We start from the raw sequence: 17,502 nt of genomic DNA, 5'->3' as shown, positions 1-17,502 counted from the left end.
TCTTCCACCGCTCACGCCTGCGCAGTGCGGGCGGCTCGCGGAAAACCCAGTTCAGCCAAGCCCCGCTGGCTTCAGAGTCTGACGGTTTCACCCCGAGCCAGGCGCGGTCTGCCCCCGCGGTGGCCTGGCTGGGGGGTTGGGCGGTCGAGGCCTCAAGGCCACGCCTCGTCTGGCTGAACTGAGTGCCCCCGTGCTCTTAGGCGGCCGCCGCTGAGTCTGGGACCGTGATACTGCAGGGAGCCACGCGGATACCCGCCTGCAACCACGGCCGGGATCAAGGACACAGATTGGTTGCTAGATGATTAACTGGTGCCACATTTTGGAAATCGTCACCCAAGGGGTTCTCCATGGTGATAGGGGACGGCTGGTTAAGACCACCAACCCGAAGAGCCTGAGCTGGGTGGGGGCGCTCAATCTTCACCTGCAGCCTGGTCCCCAAGGCTAACGTCATCACGCAGCTCTGAAGCGCAAAGAATGAGGCCTCCCCTTTGCCTTTCCCTTGTCTCACCTAGCCAGCTTCTGGGAAGACCAGCAGACCCATCCTCAGCTGGAATCACCCAGCTGGAACTTCGGCCGAAATTAGGGAGGTAACATTTTTGGTTTAAAAAAAAGAAAGTGACACATTTCAACTGGAATTTAATTTCAAGCGCAGGTGGCTTTGGGAAGTTTGGAAGGAGGAAATCCTTTCAACCAAAGACCACTTCATCCAGCCAGCCATCCAACAAGTATTGTGCGAGTTATCTATTGCCTCTGAGCTCCCAATTTATCCCTCAATACCTGCTTGGTGCTAATGGATATGGTTCCTTTATATCATTTCTTCTTTAAAATGTTAAGCACAATAAAGTTTTCCCATTGACGGTGTTGAACCTTGTAGGAGGAGGGGAGGTTTCTCTTGCTGGTTCCAGTGGCTGCACCACAGGCGAAGGTGACAGAACTTTTGCTGGTGCCCTCCCCAGCCATGCACCCAGAAAGCAAGCTCCCTCAGACACCCGACACAGCCCCAGCCTAGGTCTGGCTATCGCTTTCTACAAGGCTCCAGGCTCCCCACCCATATGGGTGCTCTAACTCATACGTTTGACTATCAGCTGTGGCTCACCTGAAGAGGTGTCTCCTGCTTGCTTGGGGAATGCTCACCAGCTCTGGTTCGTGCAGTGCAGCCAATTTCTCTGCTGTCCAGTGGAATGCAGCTATGCCTTTTCTAACAAGATCTGAACCTCTCTGCATTTGGGAGGTGGCTCCCCCTTTCAACTTCGTTCTTACCTGGATACTCTCCTCAGCTCTTGGATGCCATATTGAGTTCTCTTACATCTCTTATACTTTACTTACTCTTTTTATAGCTTGATATTCTTTATACTGAACACTGTTTAAATCAATGTCCGATCTCTGTCTTCAGATAGGAGCCAGACTGACACACTTAATAAACATCAATTAAATGTCAAGGCAGTGTTGTAGGTATGAACAAGACAAAGTACAGGCTTTTATGGAGCTTACATTCTACAGAGGTTGTTAACCGAGACCTAACTCACAAGATAGAATCAGCCATGCAGAATTTTGAGGCACAATATTCTAAGCATAAAGGGACAAGTGTAAAGACCTTAAGTGATAATGAACTTGATATATATGAGAACTAGAAAGACCAGTGGGGCTAGCCTTCAGTGAGCAAGGAGACTTTTTTGCTTATTTGTGGTGGCAGATATCAAAAATTATGCACAGACCTTTTTTTTTTTGCTCATCAGTTTTCGTTAGTGTTTGTATGTTTAATGTGTGGCCCAAGACAACTCTTCTTCCAATGTGACCCAGAGATGCTAAGAGGTTGGATATTCCTGGTAAGGATTATGCTAGGAGTAAGGAATGCTGTATGGAGCTTATGCCTGAGCAGAGTAGAAGCAAGCAGCCATTTAGGCTCTGGAAGGGTAGCTCAGTTGGTTAGACCATCATCCCGATGTGCCAAGACTGTGGGTTCTATCCCTTATTAGGGCACATACAAGCAATCAATGCATAAATAGGTGGAACAACAAATCAGTGATTTTCTCTCTCTTTCTCCTGAATCAATAGCTTAAGAAAGCCCTGGCTGGTATGGCTCAGTGGATTGAGTGACGGTCTGCAAACCAAGGAGCTGCTGGTTCGATTCCCAGTCAGGGTACATATGCCTGGGTTGTGGTCAGATTTCCAGTTGGGGGTGTGGGAGAGGCAACCACACATTATTTCTTTCCCATTCTCCCTTCCCATCTCACTAAATACAATTTTAAAAATAAATAAATAAAAGAAAGCAGCCATCCCAGTATCTTTAGTAAGTGGATGGAAGCAGGGAAGGCAGTGTCCGGACTATGTAAGTGAAGGCACGGAGGTGTTAGGTGTGTTGTAGTGGGTGTCAGGTATTTTCCTATGGAAAGGGTAACTACAAAATGATAAATCAAACTGAAAAGGGAGCTGGACCTAGCCCTGGAGTGGTTGTGCCCACAATGGGGCTTAAGTTTGTTTTCTGTAGTTGATTGGAAGCTACTGAGAATTTTAAGTAGGATAGTGACATATACACTTATATGTGTGACATGAACGCTCTAACATATTAGTATAGGATTGATTTTTAATGATCAAAGACTGAAGGAGAAACAAAGTAGGAAAGTACGTAAGAGAAAAACAGAATTCTCGCTAGGGAAAGAAAGCAACACAATTTAACTATTCAAAGTAAAGCACTAAGATGTTTTCATTTCATCTGCATAACAAACAAGAATTGTTATTTTCATATGTCTGAGACTGTACTTGTAAGAAATTTACTCACCTGCCAGGATGATACTGTCATTACAAACAAGTGCTGGTGAGATTGTGGAGAAAAGGGAAAACTAGTGCACTGTTGGTGGGACTGCAGACTGGTGCAACCACTTTGGGAAACAGTATGGAGCTCCCTCAAAAAAACTAAAAAATGGATCTGTCTTTTAATCCAGTGATTCCGTTGCTGGGAATTTATCCAAAGAAACCTGAAACACTAATTCTGTACCCCTATGTTCACTGAAGCATTATTTACAATGGCCAAGATCTAGAAACAGCCCAGTTGCCCATCCGAAGATGAGTGAATAAAAAAGCTGTGATACATTTACACAATGGAATACTATGTAGCTATAAAAAAGAAACTCTTACCTTTTGCAATAGTATGGATAGACCTGGAGATTATTACACTAAATGAAATAAGCCAGTCCAAGAAAGAAAACATATGATCTCACTTACTTGTGGAATCTAATGAACAAAATAAATTAGCAAACAAAATAGAAGCAGAGGCAGAGATACATAGAACAGACTGACAGCTGTCAGAAGGGAAGGGAGGGGTACACTGGATGAAAGAAGGTGAAGGGATTAGCCCAAGAACATACATGCAAAATGCATGGACACAGACAACAGTGTGGCAATGGCCTGAGGGAAGGAGGGGCCAGGGCTGGGTGGAGGTGGGAAAGGAGGGAAAGATGGGGACAGATACAATAGGTGCAGAATGGCTAAACCAGGATATCAAGTGGATTTTGTTGTTAAAGAACAAAAACAAAACAAAACAAAACCAAGCCTGTGATATCATAGTATACATTCAGAATTTTTATTTCAAAACAAAAAACCACAGTAACATTAATAATATAAAACATTTAGAAATATTCACAATCTGGTCACTGGAAAATGGGAAAACTTCCACATAGCGTTACTGCCAACCCACAGTGTTTGAGGAGCTGAAAGCGGAGGTGTGTTTGAAGGAAAGTCACCTGTCCCAGCAAAGCTCCACACCGTAGCTCTGTGAGTTGTTATCCAGAGGCTCAATGACCACAGGGAATGGCAAGAACTGAAAACTGAAATATTGTCATAGGCAAGGATTTGGCTAAAGGGCCTGAAATGTGTTAAGCACCAAGGAGGGAAAGGGAGATCAAGCAACATATGAAAAGGGGAAGAGAGGGAATCACTGGGGCCCTATCTCCATTTACAAAAACACTGGGAAACTAGATTGTGGAGGTGCCCACGACCTATGGCAAGTACGAGTACCTCCATCTCATCTAACTCTTTGAAACTTTCCAGGTGTACAAGTCTTCAGAGTGTTTCTTATCCCCTTGAAAAGAACGCCTCCCTCTCCCCCATGACTTCCCTCTGGCTCCCCTAGTTCACCACTTGTCCTGATCTCACACTCTCCTACTCCCATTTTCTGAATCTAGAGTGAGGCTGAGCGCTCCACGTGTTAGGAATTAGCCATAGATACAAATGCCACCCAGCAGAGGCAGTGTTACTCAGACACACTGGACTGAGTTTCTACACATTCCATCCAAAAGGGGGCTATAGGAACCGAGGTAACAAGTTACCAGTAAACTGCTTCCACCCAGAGCAAAGTGACAGTGCACATACATTCATACTCGCAAGTGTGGGCTACACTGCACATTTACTCATACCATCTCAAATGTGGTCTATGGGAAAGATTCACGTGCTCTTAGGGCACCTGACATAATACTATGGTGACACGGTAACAAGAGTAACTTGACATGGTAACAGACATAAACAAGCATGAGCTGCCTCTAAAGCAATAACATACTTCAACTAGGTAATAATCATTCAGGAAAAAACCTCTCCCAGGGCTGAAGCTACAAACCCAGCTTAGCTATGAACACTCTCCTATGAATTCTTTTAAAGCTATGGCTTAAAACAAAACTTAAAAAAATCTAAACCTCTAAAATCACCTAAAGAACAAAGTGGAGGAAAAACAAACCTTTACCAAGAACCAATATTTTATGTTGCTCTCCCACCAGATAAGTGGTAGGAGCATTGGGAAAAAAAAAAAAAAAGTCTGAGTCCACCATAAGAGGAAGAAGTTGTTTGCTCCAGTGAGGGGAGAAGAGGATTGATTTCTACAAACAACCTTCCCCTCTCGGGACACCATCCAAAATCAGAACCCATCAACCACCATTAACTACAATTAGTAATAATACTAAATTTCAAGTAATACTACGTATAATCTTAAACAAAGAATAAAGTTCGCAAGGAACCAGTAGCTTCTTTATACAGGCACATGACTTTGAGAAACTGAACTTGAGACATTCTATCTGAAGGACAGAAATTGTTAAGAGGCAACATGCAAACCTCACACACCACATCATATACTCTCCAATAACACATTAGCTTTCTGCCTAAATTCTTCCCTTATCAAACTATAAACCTCTCCAGTATCAAATCTTCCACCCCATAAACTCTTTAAACACCTCCCCCTAACCTCTATTTCCTTATGTTTTCATTATTTGGTAAAATTACACTTAAAAAAATAAATATTTATGCAATAAAACCAGAAGATAAAATAAATAAAACTCAAATTAATTTGCTCTGCAGCACTATATGGAAGTGAGGCAGGTGCTCTTATGTAAACCCTCTCTGCCTTCCACACTCTCATGTGATCTGTTTCCTGGTGAGTCTGAGGTGGGGGGAATGCTTTCTCCCCTACATGACTGGATGAAGCAAATATTAGAACTTAAGGGAGGAAAAGCTGGCAGAGTTATCAAATGCCAAGTAGCCAGTCCCTCCTGAAATGAAGGTAGGTTCACTTGGTCTCTCCTAAACAGAAGAGAATGTCCAGGAAATGAAATGTTTAAAAAGCCATTGAAGTTACAGCTAACCCCAGCATTGGGTTCCTCTGAGTGTTCATGGAGTGTGGGCTGACAAAAGAATCAAGTAGCAGCATTCAGAAACAGTCCTGGGTTACAACCTGATGAGGTCTCTCCGCCGCCGTTAGGGGAGAGGTTGCTTTTTCATGTTGGGAGGGAGGCGGGAAGGAAGCATGGCTTAGACGTTGGTGGTGGCCTCCTTATCGAGCGGGATGCTCCTCATCTCCCCATGGGGGTGCTTCTCAGCTCGGTTAGCCTCCAGCGCCTGCCCTTCAAAGCCTCGTGTAATTTCCTCAAAAGTCCTGCCACGGGTCTCAGGGACTTTGAAGAAGGTGAAGACCAAGAAGATCACGAGGAAGCCGGTGAAGATAATAAAAACGTAGGCTCCTAAATAGAACTACAAAAGAAAACAGACAAAGGAGTGTTGATATATAAAAATCTGGTGGGTCACTGACAAACTCCATTTCTTCACATCCATATTTCCAACAGACTGTAAGCCCTAACCCTTTCACAGTTAATGAAAACGGTAACATTTCTTCAGAGATTCATTTAGGATTCCATTACTAGCTTACTGTTTTTCTCTATAATTCTGTGTTACTCTTTTTCCTATTCATTTAAGTTAGATGCTTGTAAATACCTATTGAGTATTTTAGGATTTTTGATTATCACTGTTAAAATCTAGGCTTATGAAAGACTCACAGAAATACAAAATGTATTATAGATGTCTATTGCAAGTTCTTTTATCAAAATCAGCTGCAGGTCATTTTCTAGCAGGACCCACCTCATTCCTTAACATCCTTTACTTAGTGAGCCTTTAAGATCACCAGGCCAAAATGCCAATTCAAATGATGGATTTTAAGTATTGGTTTGAAATCCTTTGAGGCTCGGCTTATCACTACCATTCCGTTTCTAGGTAGAACAATGCTTATATCATTTCAGACCAGTGGTCTTTTAAAAGTTCCCAGTTTTATGCTCCCGCTTCAATCTTTTCTGCTGTCATTCCTTCTTTTTCTGTATGTCATTAGAAATCAGAAGGGGGCGGGGAAATCTGGTTCAAATCTCTTGAAATAGAATCCTTCATGGTGCCAGTAATCATACTGTAAACATGGCTTAAGTGGATTGGGTGAGTTTTGCTTTAATTTACTTACAGCAGCTGAAGGGAAGAGCAGTCCAACCAAAAAGTTGGAGGTCCAGTTGGAACAACCAGCCACTGCCATAGCAGCTGGGCGGGGCCCCTGGCTGAAGAGTTCGGCCACAATAAACCAGGGAATGGGGCCTGGGCCAATTTCAAAGAACGCCACGAACAGCAAGATCGCCCCAATGCAGATAAAGCTCATCCAGTTGTACTCATCCTATATGAGGAAGGAACAGAGGAAAATTAATGTTAAAGATAGCATGACCTAGGCAGGATCCAGCTTCCCAGGGATGAATACTGACTGATACTGAAAAGCTTCTTCTGTCCTGTGGTATAATGGAGGTACCGGACTTAGAGTAAAAAGTTTTGGATTTTTGAATCCTAGCTATGTGATCATACACATACCATTTTTCCTGAGATCATTTCGTCAATTATAAAATAGAAATAATTGCCTCAAGATTATTTTAAGAATTAAATTATATAATGTATTTTACAAGCTACATGTTATAAATTAGATGTAAGGATTATAGCAATTTAATTGCCTATCTGTGGTGACCTACTTTTCTTCACATTCTGGACATGCTGCTGCTCCCAAATTTGACTTCATCAATCTCCAGCCTCAACTACTCACCCCTATCCCAGAGACTCAACTGTACCCTCCCCTTCCCTCCCCTCCCTTTTCGTCACTCAAAGAGCACTTACCTTCAATAATAAGGAAATGGTCATGAAGATGGAACAAATTGCCATTCCTCCAAGGCCAGTCATGTGTAGAGTTCTTCTTCCCGCCCTTTCCACCAGAAACAGCTAAAAGAAGAAAACATGATGCGTCTGTTTTCCTTTTCATGAAAACTGTATGAGCCCCCCGAATCTGCCTTAACAATAGCAGGGTACTTGTTATAGTTAGACTTCCCCTTTTCCAGTTCAAAGTTTAACATATCCTCGATGACAACCCCTTCTATAACCTCCCTCTTCCCCAGACATTCTACATGTGCCTGAAAAAGTAAAGGCTACTTACACCTATCACTCAATACCTCTTCGTCCCTCAAAGAGGAATTCAATAACAACAAAAGGTTTAAAATACTGGTAGGGAAGTGGAGATATATGCAACCCATCTTTGAACACATGTAGCAAGAATTCCTCTTCCCCCCAAGCCCCATCCCCCCAAGAAGATCAAACCATCCAACTTACAGACACTACAGTGAAGATGGTATTAACCACACCGGCACCAATGGTGGCATAGATCGGCTCCTCCACACCCGCATCTTTGAAGATTCCCGTTGAGTAATAGAACACCTAAGAATAAACAAAAGAAGATGCAACTTTGAAATAGCAATTGGGCCTGGCAGCTGACAATAGAAGCAACTTACTATTTAGAGTGTCAACTGTGTTTCGAAAAATTCTTCACAACAAAATGATTTAATCATATCAATCAAAGCCTGATGAGAAACCATCAGGGCATGAAGTCAGTATTTAAAGAATATTTTATCTGCAAATGGATAGAAGGTATGGTAATATCGTCTCTGCCTACAATCATGACTTAAAAGCAGGAGGCTGATATTAGCGTAGAGAGCATAAAGACCACCTGCCAATTACTAGTTTCCCACTTTGTCCCCACCAACTCTCAAGTTCATAGTCTCTATTCCAGTTGTAAAAAAAATACACAGACAGGCAAGGCCACCTCAGTGTGAAGTTGCCAGTGTGCCCCCACACATCTTGATTTCCTAAACGTTCCCCTGGGCTTTATACTGATTTTAGAAAGTAAAATCCTAGAGAAAAGCGATGGCATATAAATTTTGATATCTACTTTGGTTGTATGGCCTACAATATCATTGGTAACATCATATAAGATGGATCAAAGTTAAAGAGGGCTGGAAATAAAAAATAAGTGGTCAAGCCCTGGCTGGCGTAGCTCAGTGGATTGAGCACGGGCTGCGAACCAAAGCATCGCAGGTTCGATTCCCAGTCAGGGTACATGCCTGGGTTGCAGGCCATGACCCCCAGCAACCGCACAGTGATGTCTCTCTCTCTCTCCCTCCCTTCCCTCTCTAAAAAAATAAATAAATAAAATCTTTTTTAAAAAGGCAAAAAAAAGTGGTCAAAAAAATCTGTGTTGTCTTATTTATTGAAAAAAGTCTAGAAGAGGACAAATGTTAACTGTCCATTCCAAGACTAAGGGTGACACATTTTTTCATTTTTATTTACTTCCTCATTTTTCCACATGGAAAACACTATAATTTTAAGAAATAAAACCAATACCAAATCAAAACCTGGATACTCAACATTTCTGGAGTGGCTGCTATATTTTTTATTTTTATTTTTTAAAGATTTTATTTATTTATTTTTAGAGAGAGGGGAAGGAAGGGAGAAAGAGAGAGAGAAACATCAATGTGTGGTTGCCTCTCATGTGGTCCCCACTGGGGACCTGGCCTGCAACCCAGGCACGTGCCCTGATTGGCGACCCTTTGGTTCACAGCCAGTGCTCAATCCACTGAGTTACACTGGCCAGGACTGGTCACATGTTTTAAGTGAAATACCATAGGATGCCTTGGACACACAGGCCGATACTCACAGCGTTGATTCCAGAGAGCTGCTGAGAGAGTTGGAGCATGATGGAAATCAAGATGGGTTGTTGGTAGCTCCGTACTCTGAAGAGTTCCAGCACAGTGACTTGCTTTTCTTGTGCCATCCTAGCACTCTCGTCTTTCATCTCCTGGATGTCCTGACTCACATCCTGTGTGCCCCACAGTCGCTGGAGGACTGGTGAAGGGAACAAAGAGGAAAGGATAAAGATAAGGTGCTGTTCCAGATCCACTTTTCCCATGAGACAGCTAGGGAGAAACCATCTGAGATGAGCCCTGCATATGGCAATTCAAACCAATGCCTTACTTCTCACTCCATTCTTTTTTAAAAATCCTAATACAAGGATAAATTTATTAATTTTAGAGAGACACACACAGAGAAACATCAATGTGAGAGAGAAATATCAATCAGTTGCCTCTTGTACATGCCCTAACTGGGGATTGAACACGCTGCCTTTTGGTGCAGGGAATGACATTCCAAACAACTGAGCCACACCAGCCAGGGCTTCTTACCCCATTCTTTAGGGGTTGAAAGTTCCTAACTAAGTGAAAACTCTTCACTTGGGTTCCGAGGGTCAGAGAAAGGAGATGACCAAAAACAGATCCAATATTTTTGTCCTAAAATAAACCACAACCCTATATAGTTCCTGTAGTGAAGGTGTGAAAGATACTCACTCTTCTTAGCACTATCCTCTTCCTTTTTGTTGATTAGCAAGAACCTAGGACTTTCTGGGCAAAATGGAAGGGCTACACTTTGCAGGAGAGCTGGGAGGATGGTGAAGCCCAACAGCACAGGCCAAAGATCTTCAGTCCCCAGGATGATATTCAGACCAAAGATCTAGAAACCAGACAAAGATAATACTATAAACACCATACTTTACAGGCCACAAGTTGATTAAAACAAACAAAAAAGTTTAGAAAATCATCCATTCTTTTACCACAGGAAAAGATAAATGTTTCTTTTCCTTTTCCACTCTGTCTGCTTCTTTAGCTATCTGTGAGCTATAATAATATCTGAAACTTACATATAGTTGAATATGTACCAGACATTCTTTTCAGGACTTTATGTTAACTCTTTTAATAAGCCTTGAAACTAACACTCATTAAGTTTAAGTTGTAGAATACCTGGGCCACCAGAATCCCGATGACGATGCCCAACTGGTTGAGAGTGCCAAAGGCCCCCCGCAGGGCAGTGGGAGATACCTCTCCAATGTACATGGGCACAAAACCTGTGCAGAGTCCGCAGAAGAGGCCAATAACCAGCCGGCCCAGGATCAGCATTACAACTGACTGGGCTAATTTGCAGAATCCCATAAGGCAGCCACCAACGATTGCCAACAGATTGACAATAAGCATTGAATTGCGCCTGCAAGTTCAAACAAAGACAAGTAACATTAGCAAAATAATCCTCATCTTTCCCCTTCTTTCCTTATTACACTGTCCCCCAAACTCATACATCTCTTCTTGTGGTTTAACTTTTCCAACTTCTGTCATGAAAACATTTCTAGTTGCGGTAACTGGAATCAATGGTTCTTACATCTCTATATGCAAAAAACTGACCTAGAGAACTACTGCCATAGGCAATTGTGATATGTACGTCTGGTCCATGAACACACTCAAGAAATATTTTTGAGCCAATGCTTCCAACTACATCTAGTTGTAATGTACTTCCTTAGATACATCAACAACATACTAATAATGACAGAGTATTTCAGACAGGTTTTTCCACATCACAAAAAATTTTCCAAGCCCTGGCTGGCGTAGCTCAGTGGATTGAGAGTGGGCTGCGAACCAAAGTGTCGCAGGTTCGATTCCCAGTCAGGGTACATGCCTGGGTTGCAGGCCATGACCCCCAGCAACCACACATTGATGTTTCTCTCTCTCTCTCCCTCCCTTCCCTCTCTAAAAATAAATAAATAAAATCTTAAAAAAAAAGAATTAAAAAAAATAATTTCCATATCACATATGCAAAAAGCAGTCAACTTCAGCTCTCTTCTAGGCTGGACTGTGGTGATATCAAGAACAATTAGTATTGATAACCAGTATCGAATAATAAATTACTGTATTTATGTAACTTTTATGTGCTAAAAATGTGACAGGCGGGAGATTAACACTGCAAACTTACTGAAGCTGTTAGGCAGAACCAGCACCATAACACGTTAGCAATGACTCTAGGTGGGCCCATTGAAACTATGTGGAAAGCTTTGAAAAATATGGATACACAGGTTCAGGGCTGCCACTGGGACTTACTTTATTTTATTTTTAAAGAAATTTATTTATTTTTTAGAGAGAGGGAAAGGGAGAGAGAGAAAGACAGGAACAGAAACACAGACTGCTGCCTCTCACAGGCCCCCAACTGGGGACAACATGGCCTGAAACCCAGGCTTGTGCCCTGACCTGGAATTAAATCTATGATCCTTCAGTTCTTAGGCCAGCACTCAACCCGCTGAGCCACAGCAGCCAGGACCGGCACTGGGACGTTTAGAAGCTCCCCGGGAGATACTAAAGGTCAAGCCACAGTAGAGAGCCCTTTTAGAGAAAAATCTCATCCCTCATTCTCAGTGTTGCCTCTCTCTGCATTCCTTTCCCTGTTCCCTCCCCCTCCTCCACTGGCTCTTTTACTGATAAGATAACAGAAAGAAGCCATATTAGTTCTGGGAAACCCATGTTAATTTTAACAACTTTAGTAGACAAAATTGTACGGTCTTCAAAACAAAAATCAAACATTATTAAATAAAATAGTCTCCTTTCATTTTTGCGGGGTGGGGGATCAAACCATTTCACTGAGGGCCTTAGGGGGCAGGTTGTAGGGCTGGCAGGACAATGAGATCATTTGTCATCTCCCCAGACTCCGAAAAGAAAAGTGCTTTCATTTTTTTTTAAAGGAAATTTGAATTCTATTGACATCTCCAGAACATATAATTAGCAAACAAAATGGCTCTTTCACCAGTCACTATTGAAATCATTCCACCCTCTAAGACATTTATTAAGCCAGCATAAAGTGAAAAGATACAATTTCTTTTTTTCAGGGAAAAATATTTCAGTTTACTTATTTAGCCATTATCCACATTTGCCAAAGACTAAGGAATACAAATTTTTCCTCCCTATCTTGCTGTGTAAAGTAATAAAAATATTTGCACAAAGCCCCAGAATTTTTAAGAAAAGTAAACAACTGACCTTATAAATAAAGTACATTTCTGGGAAACTCCCATCGTGAACTTTACTGGACTAGAGTTCCCTTGATCAGAAACTGAGGCGCTGTCATTCAAATACATCATCACCATCCCATTCTAATTCTCACTACCTGTCCTCTGTACAACCAGGATAACCCCCCTTCCTTGCCCAGCTTCTGGTCAATACCTGCCAAAGCGGTTGACAAAGAGTCCAACGGAAAAGGATCCAATCATACCACCAACGGAGAAGATGGCCACTGACAAGGACCAGAGGGACGTTAGTAACTCCTCACTGGGAGGGTTTTCAAAGCTCTCTTCCAAAGTGTAATTGATAAAGTCCTTTATGATCTGCAAGTTAAAGTGGTTGATGGGAAGGCAGACTGTTACAGTTGGATGAGAAAAGAGATCAACTTTGGGGGGGGTCTTCCCTTCCCTAGGGGAACATTACAATTACTACTCTCCAAGTAGAGAACCAAGGGAATAACTAGCTGGGAATGGGACAGAGGTAACAGTGGAGTGAACGTTACTCTGAAAAGTCCAATTTTTTATTTGCTCTGAAAATCTCAGCAGGTAGTGGCACTGATTTCAGTGAGTACCTCTGTGCTCTCCTAAGAGCCTTCTCTTTCCCTTGTAACCAGTCAGAAGGGGAAGTATATTATCATGGGGTGAAAGGAAGACTGGGTACAGTGCAGGATATAGAGAGCATCGAAGTTTTGGATTAATGATTCAAGTAAGTCTACTTTATTAAGCCCACCAATATTATTCCCCCTCTTCAGTGTTAACCAGGCTAGATACCAAGTTCATCTGAAATTCTTAGTTCTTGAAACCCTACTTAAGGGAATAACTCCCCTATTCCAAACCCTAACCCGAGTTGCCTGGTACTCACCGTTTCTGGAGCGTTGATAACACCGGTGTTGTAGCCGAACTGGAAAGAGCCTATGGTAGCCACTGTGATGGCAAAGACCAGAGGAGCGGTGACCTGAGGGGGGGAGGGGGAGGGGGAGAAACAGTCCTTTACTTCTGATAATTGTCTCTTCTTAATTAAGAAGATATATTAAGATAATGGCCTCTGGAAGATCCAAAACTTAATGAGATTTAGCATGAGTGGGGAACACAAAACAGGTTATCAGTGAAGACCTTACTTGGAAATATATGAATAGGTATATAGAGGAAACTTGGGAAGGAAAAAGTTTAAGAGGTACTAAGTCAGTCTGGAATTCAAAAAAAAAAAAATTGCCCCAGGTAAAAGCAAACAGAATTGTACTGAGGAATTAAAGAATTTAGGAGGGAGGATATGGGAGGAAAAGACAGATTACGATTCCTAAAAAGAGATTATTTTGGAAACAGCTACATCCAGTGCAGTCTCACTAGTACCCTAGATTCCCCAGAAGCCCCAGAGCGATAGTGGCAGTGGTGGTCTGTCTTCACCGATGAGCTGCTCTTCTGTATCTCTATCACGTAATTGACAGTATCTACCCATTGTGTCCTGGCCCCATTTGAAATTCTTCCAGTTTACTTAATACTGTACTGCTATCCATCACCCAGCAGGGGGAGAACACAAGTTCCCTCCCAACCCAACACCTAGGAGACATATTTGGGGGGCAGAGAACAGAAATCAACCCAGTCATCTCTCAGCTTGCCAGAAATATTTCAAGTTGGTGTTATCTTAGATTTCCATGTCAAAGAAAACTCAGTATTTATGCCCGAGGCCATCCTTCACACCACACTGCCTGCCCATTCATCAAACTCTTTCTCTCTCCAATCAGACTAGTGGCAGGCTGAGGATTTCAGTTTCCCAAATTGACCTTGCTTTCCAGGCAACTAGGTGTAAGGATCCCTGAGGCCCCTCTGCCAGTGCCTAGCTCTTTCTGTTTAATCCTTTTCCTTTTAGTAAAAACATCTGTTCCCCTTCATTGTACTACCCTTGAGAGCCTTTTCTTCTTCCTTCCCATTTTTATCCCTTCTTTTACCTTCCTTTATTTTCAAATAAGTTTACCTTAGTGAAAATGCCTTTCTCCCTACAAATACTGCATAATTCACAATAATATATTATTATATCACGAACTCACAATCATAACCACAATAGGAAAGACAACAGGAATTCTCTCTTAGCATCCAGGGAATCTCATAGGTCATAGAGCAAACAGATGGCTGGACACCAGGGCCCCAAACAAATCTCAGGTCTTTTCAAGGTCTAATGATTCCAGAGATGTCTTCATACTGCGCCAGGACCCACACTCCTATAGCGGCCCCTGTTCCCGGTACACTCACTCAACGGGTTCAACCTCCGTAGGGTGTAATTACGTAAAATAAACCTGAGAAACGAACACACCTTCCCCTAAGAAAGGAAGGTGATAGAAGTAGAATACATCTTCTCTAAGGTACGACATCCAAAGAGAATTGGTGAAACTAGCACAGCAAGCTGGAGGAGACAAGGAAAGGCCTACCGATGGCTAGGTGACTTAGAATAAAATAGAGCAGAGCAATCACTGTTACGGTTTGCCTTTCAGAGCGCACCCCAAACGCGCAGAAATAACTGGTAATTACATCATCCTTACCTTCTGAGTGCCCATGGCCCTAACTTAATTATTTTCAAATCTTCAAGAGAGATCTAGAAGTGGGATTCCAGAGACACCTCTTCCAGCCAACAAAACCTTCAAAAATGTCCTTCTCTTTTCAGGTCTTCAGAGAGGCTCTACGTCTGACCCTCACACTCACTGGCAACATCTGAGAGCACTCCCAGCACCTATTTATAATCCCTGCAAAGGGTGGAGCCAGGCTGGGAGCCAAGCCCCCAACCTTACCCTAGAACCGCCCCCCAAATATTCCCGTGACCGTGACCATAGGAATTTTTGTAACATGCAGGCAGCCCCACTCTAGGCAACAACTCCCTCCCCTTTCAAACCCACATCCTTCTCTAACCCCGCACTTCTTTCCGTTTTTCTGAGGCTTGCCCTCCTTCCCTTTCTTTTAAAAGCAGCCTCTTAGTTTCACAGACAAAATGCTTCTAGAAAAGCCTGGAGGGAGGGCAAATTCACTTTATTTTTTGCTCTCACATCTGCTCAGAATTAAATCACTCTTTCAGGAGAGGAGAATAAATGCTATCTTTTAAGGCCGGGTCGAGTGGGTGCTGCTATCTGAGAGTTAAGGTTGTTTGAAGGAGTGTAAGCAGAATTCACGATCCTATGAATTTATCAGCTGCTTTTTGATTGTTGACTGGTTCTACAGTCTTGAAGGGGAGGAAAGGACAGTCAGGGAGAAGAAAAGGGAGGGGAGAACTGGGACAATTTATGACTCTACTTGTCCTCTGATTGGCATAATCGCTCCAAATAGAAAGGAAACCTGAATATCCAGAAGCCAGACCAACTGCTCTAAGCTGCAAGAAGGAGAGAATCAACTGCCTAAGCGATTGGATCCAAACTCTTTAATATTGCATCCACCAAACACCCATTGTGAATTCTACCCTTTCTACAAGTTTGTCTCTAGTCTCAAGTGTACAGCATTTAGAGATGGGACCATGATCAAATTCAGTTAAACAGGTATTTGCAGAACACATAGTGTGTATCAGCCACTCTCCAGGGAGTTAGGAATTCATCAGTATATAGGACAAAAAAGTCTTGGCCTTTAAGGAATTTATAGCATTTTCCTTCCTCACTAAAAAAAAGCGGGGAAGGACTCAGGGTGGGGTGGCAAGGGGAACAAAGCCAGTTCTCACACAACTGGAGAGAATTATCAATATCCTATTAATTATAGACTGAATTTTTTGAAAGAAAGTGTGAGATAAATATCTCATACTAAGCTAATCAAAAATGAGCAGATCAGTAGGAAAAAACAGATAAGAAAAAAACGTGAAGGGAGAAAAATGAAGGATGACAACAGAAGAGAGAAGAGGCTCCAGTGTGAGAGCAAACAAGGCAAAGCAAATCAGCTGCAGGTTGAGAGTTGGGTAAAGTGGAGATAAAATCAGGGATTTGAGGGAGGGGAAACATCATTGGTCAAACTCCTAATGCCCTGTAATTTGTAGCCCAGCAACCCCTTGAGTTGGGGGCAGAGGGTGTGGGTTGAGGGAAGCACAATAAATGGATAGAATTTTTCTAGGTAAAGGAGAGGAAGTGTATATTACTTTGGGGTTTCGATTAAGGTCCTAGAATACAAACTGAAATTACTGGACCTGAAACAAACCAGATTATGTAGTCTCCTTTCCCTAAAAAAGGATATTTGCTAAAGCTGAGAACTGTGACGTCCCTGGAAATCTTCCCAAAGGGCACACCTCCCCTCCCCCATCTCATCCTGTCTTCCAGGAAACACTGAGCCTGGAGGCCCCTTTAGTTACTACAGCAACTGAATTAGCAGCCAAAGGACAAAGAACATCCCGTATTTCATCGCTGTTTAATAGAAATATAATTGGAGCCACTTATGTAACATTACATTTTCTAGTAGCCACATCAAAAATTTTAAAAGAAACAGGAGAAATTAACTTTAATTACTAATACTAAGTAATATCGTTTCAGTATGTAATCAACATAAAAATTAATTCATTTTTTTCTCTAAGTCTTCAGAATTCGGTGTCTATTTTACATTTACAACGCCTCTGCATTTTAGAATCTAAGTTTCCCACAGTTAAAGTAATAGATTGTTCTATCAAAAAAAATAAAATTGTGTATAATAGGAGAATATTCTAAATTGCTTCAGTTTTAAATTAATTAAAATTAGCCATTCATTCCTTCGTTGCACTGGCCACATGTAAACACTCCACGGCCACAACCTTGTGGCTAACAAGACGGCCACAATGCCCTCTTTCCTTTCCTCTAGACTTTTCTATCTTTGGTTTTATTATTTGACTCACAAATGTCATTCTTGGTCCCAAATAACTGTCTTTTCTTTCTCCCTCTCCTGAGCCTTAGAATAAGAATCCTTTAATGCTTTATGAGAGCAAATGGCACCAGCGAAATTAAATCTTACCCCTTTCATTTACTCAGAGCAGGCTCCAATGTAATTCAGAA

At 42.2% G+C, this 17,502-nt stretch overlaps 1 protein-coding gene across 1 annotated transcript; it reads right to left on the bottom strand.

Annotated features, from left to right (window-relative positions):
• Positions 1 to 3,572: 3,572 nt before the first annotated feature.
• Positions 3,573 to 15,393, bottom strand: SLC2A3 (solute carrier family 2 member 3). The gene is made up of 10 exons (XM_045839751.1): positions 15,058 to 15,393; positions 13,386 to 13,478; positions 12,687 to 12,847; positions 10,452 to 10,692; positions 10,002 to 10,164; positions 9,317 to 9,504; positions 7,936 to 8,040; positions 7,450 to 7,551; positions 6,761 to 6,964; positions 3,573 to 6,009 (listed from the first exon to the last, which is right to left on the bottom strand). Exons 1-10 carry the CDS (start codon positions 15,070 to 15,072, stop codon positions 5,791 to 5,793), a joined length of 1,491 nt encoding a protein of 496 aa, XP_045695707.1. The 5' UTR covers positions 15,073 to 15,393; the 3' UTR covers positions 3,573 to 5,790.
• Between the last annotated feature and the right edge of the window lie 2,109 nt (positions 15,394 to 17,502).

Source organism: Phyllostomus hastatus, unplaced genomic scaffold, assembly GCF_019186645.2.
Source record: "Phyllostomus hastatus isolate PE091 unplaced genomic scaffold, TTU_PhHast_1.1 phas_contig_308, whole genome shotgun sequence".
NCBI classification, from domain to species: Eukaryota; Metazoa; Chordata; class Mammalia; order Chiroptera; family Phyllostomidae; genus Phyllostomus; species Phyllostomus hastatus.
Note: the sequence above shows the minus strand (reverse complement) of the source record. Positions and strands in the feature narration are given on the sequence as shown.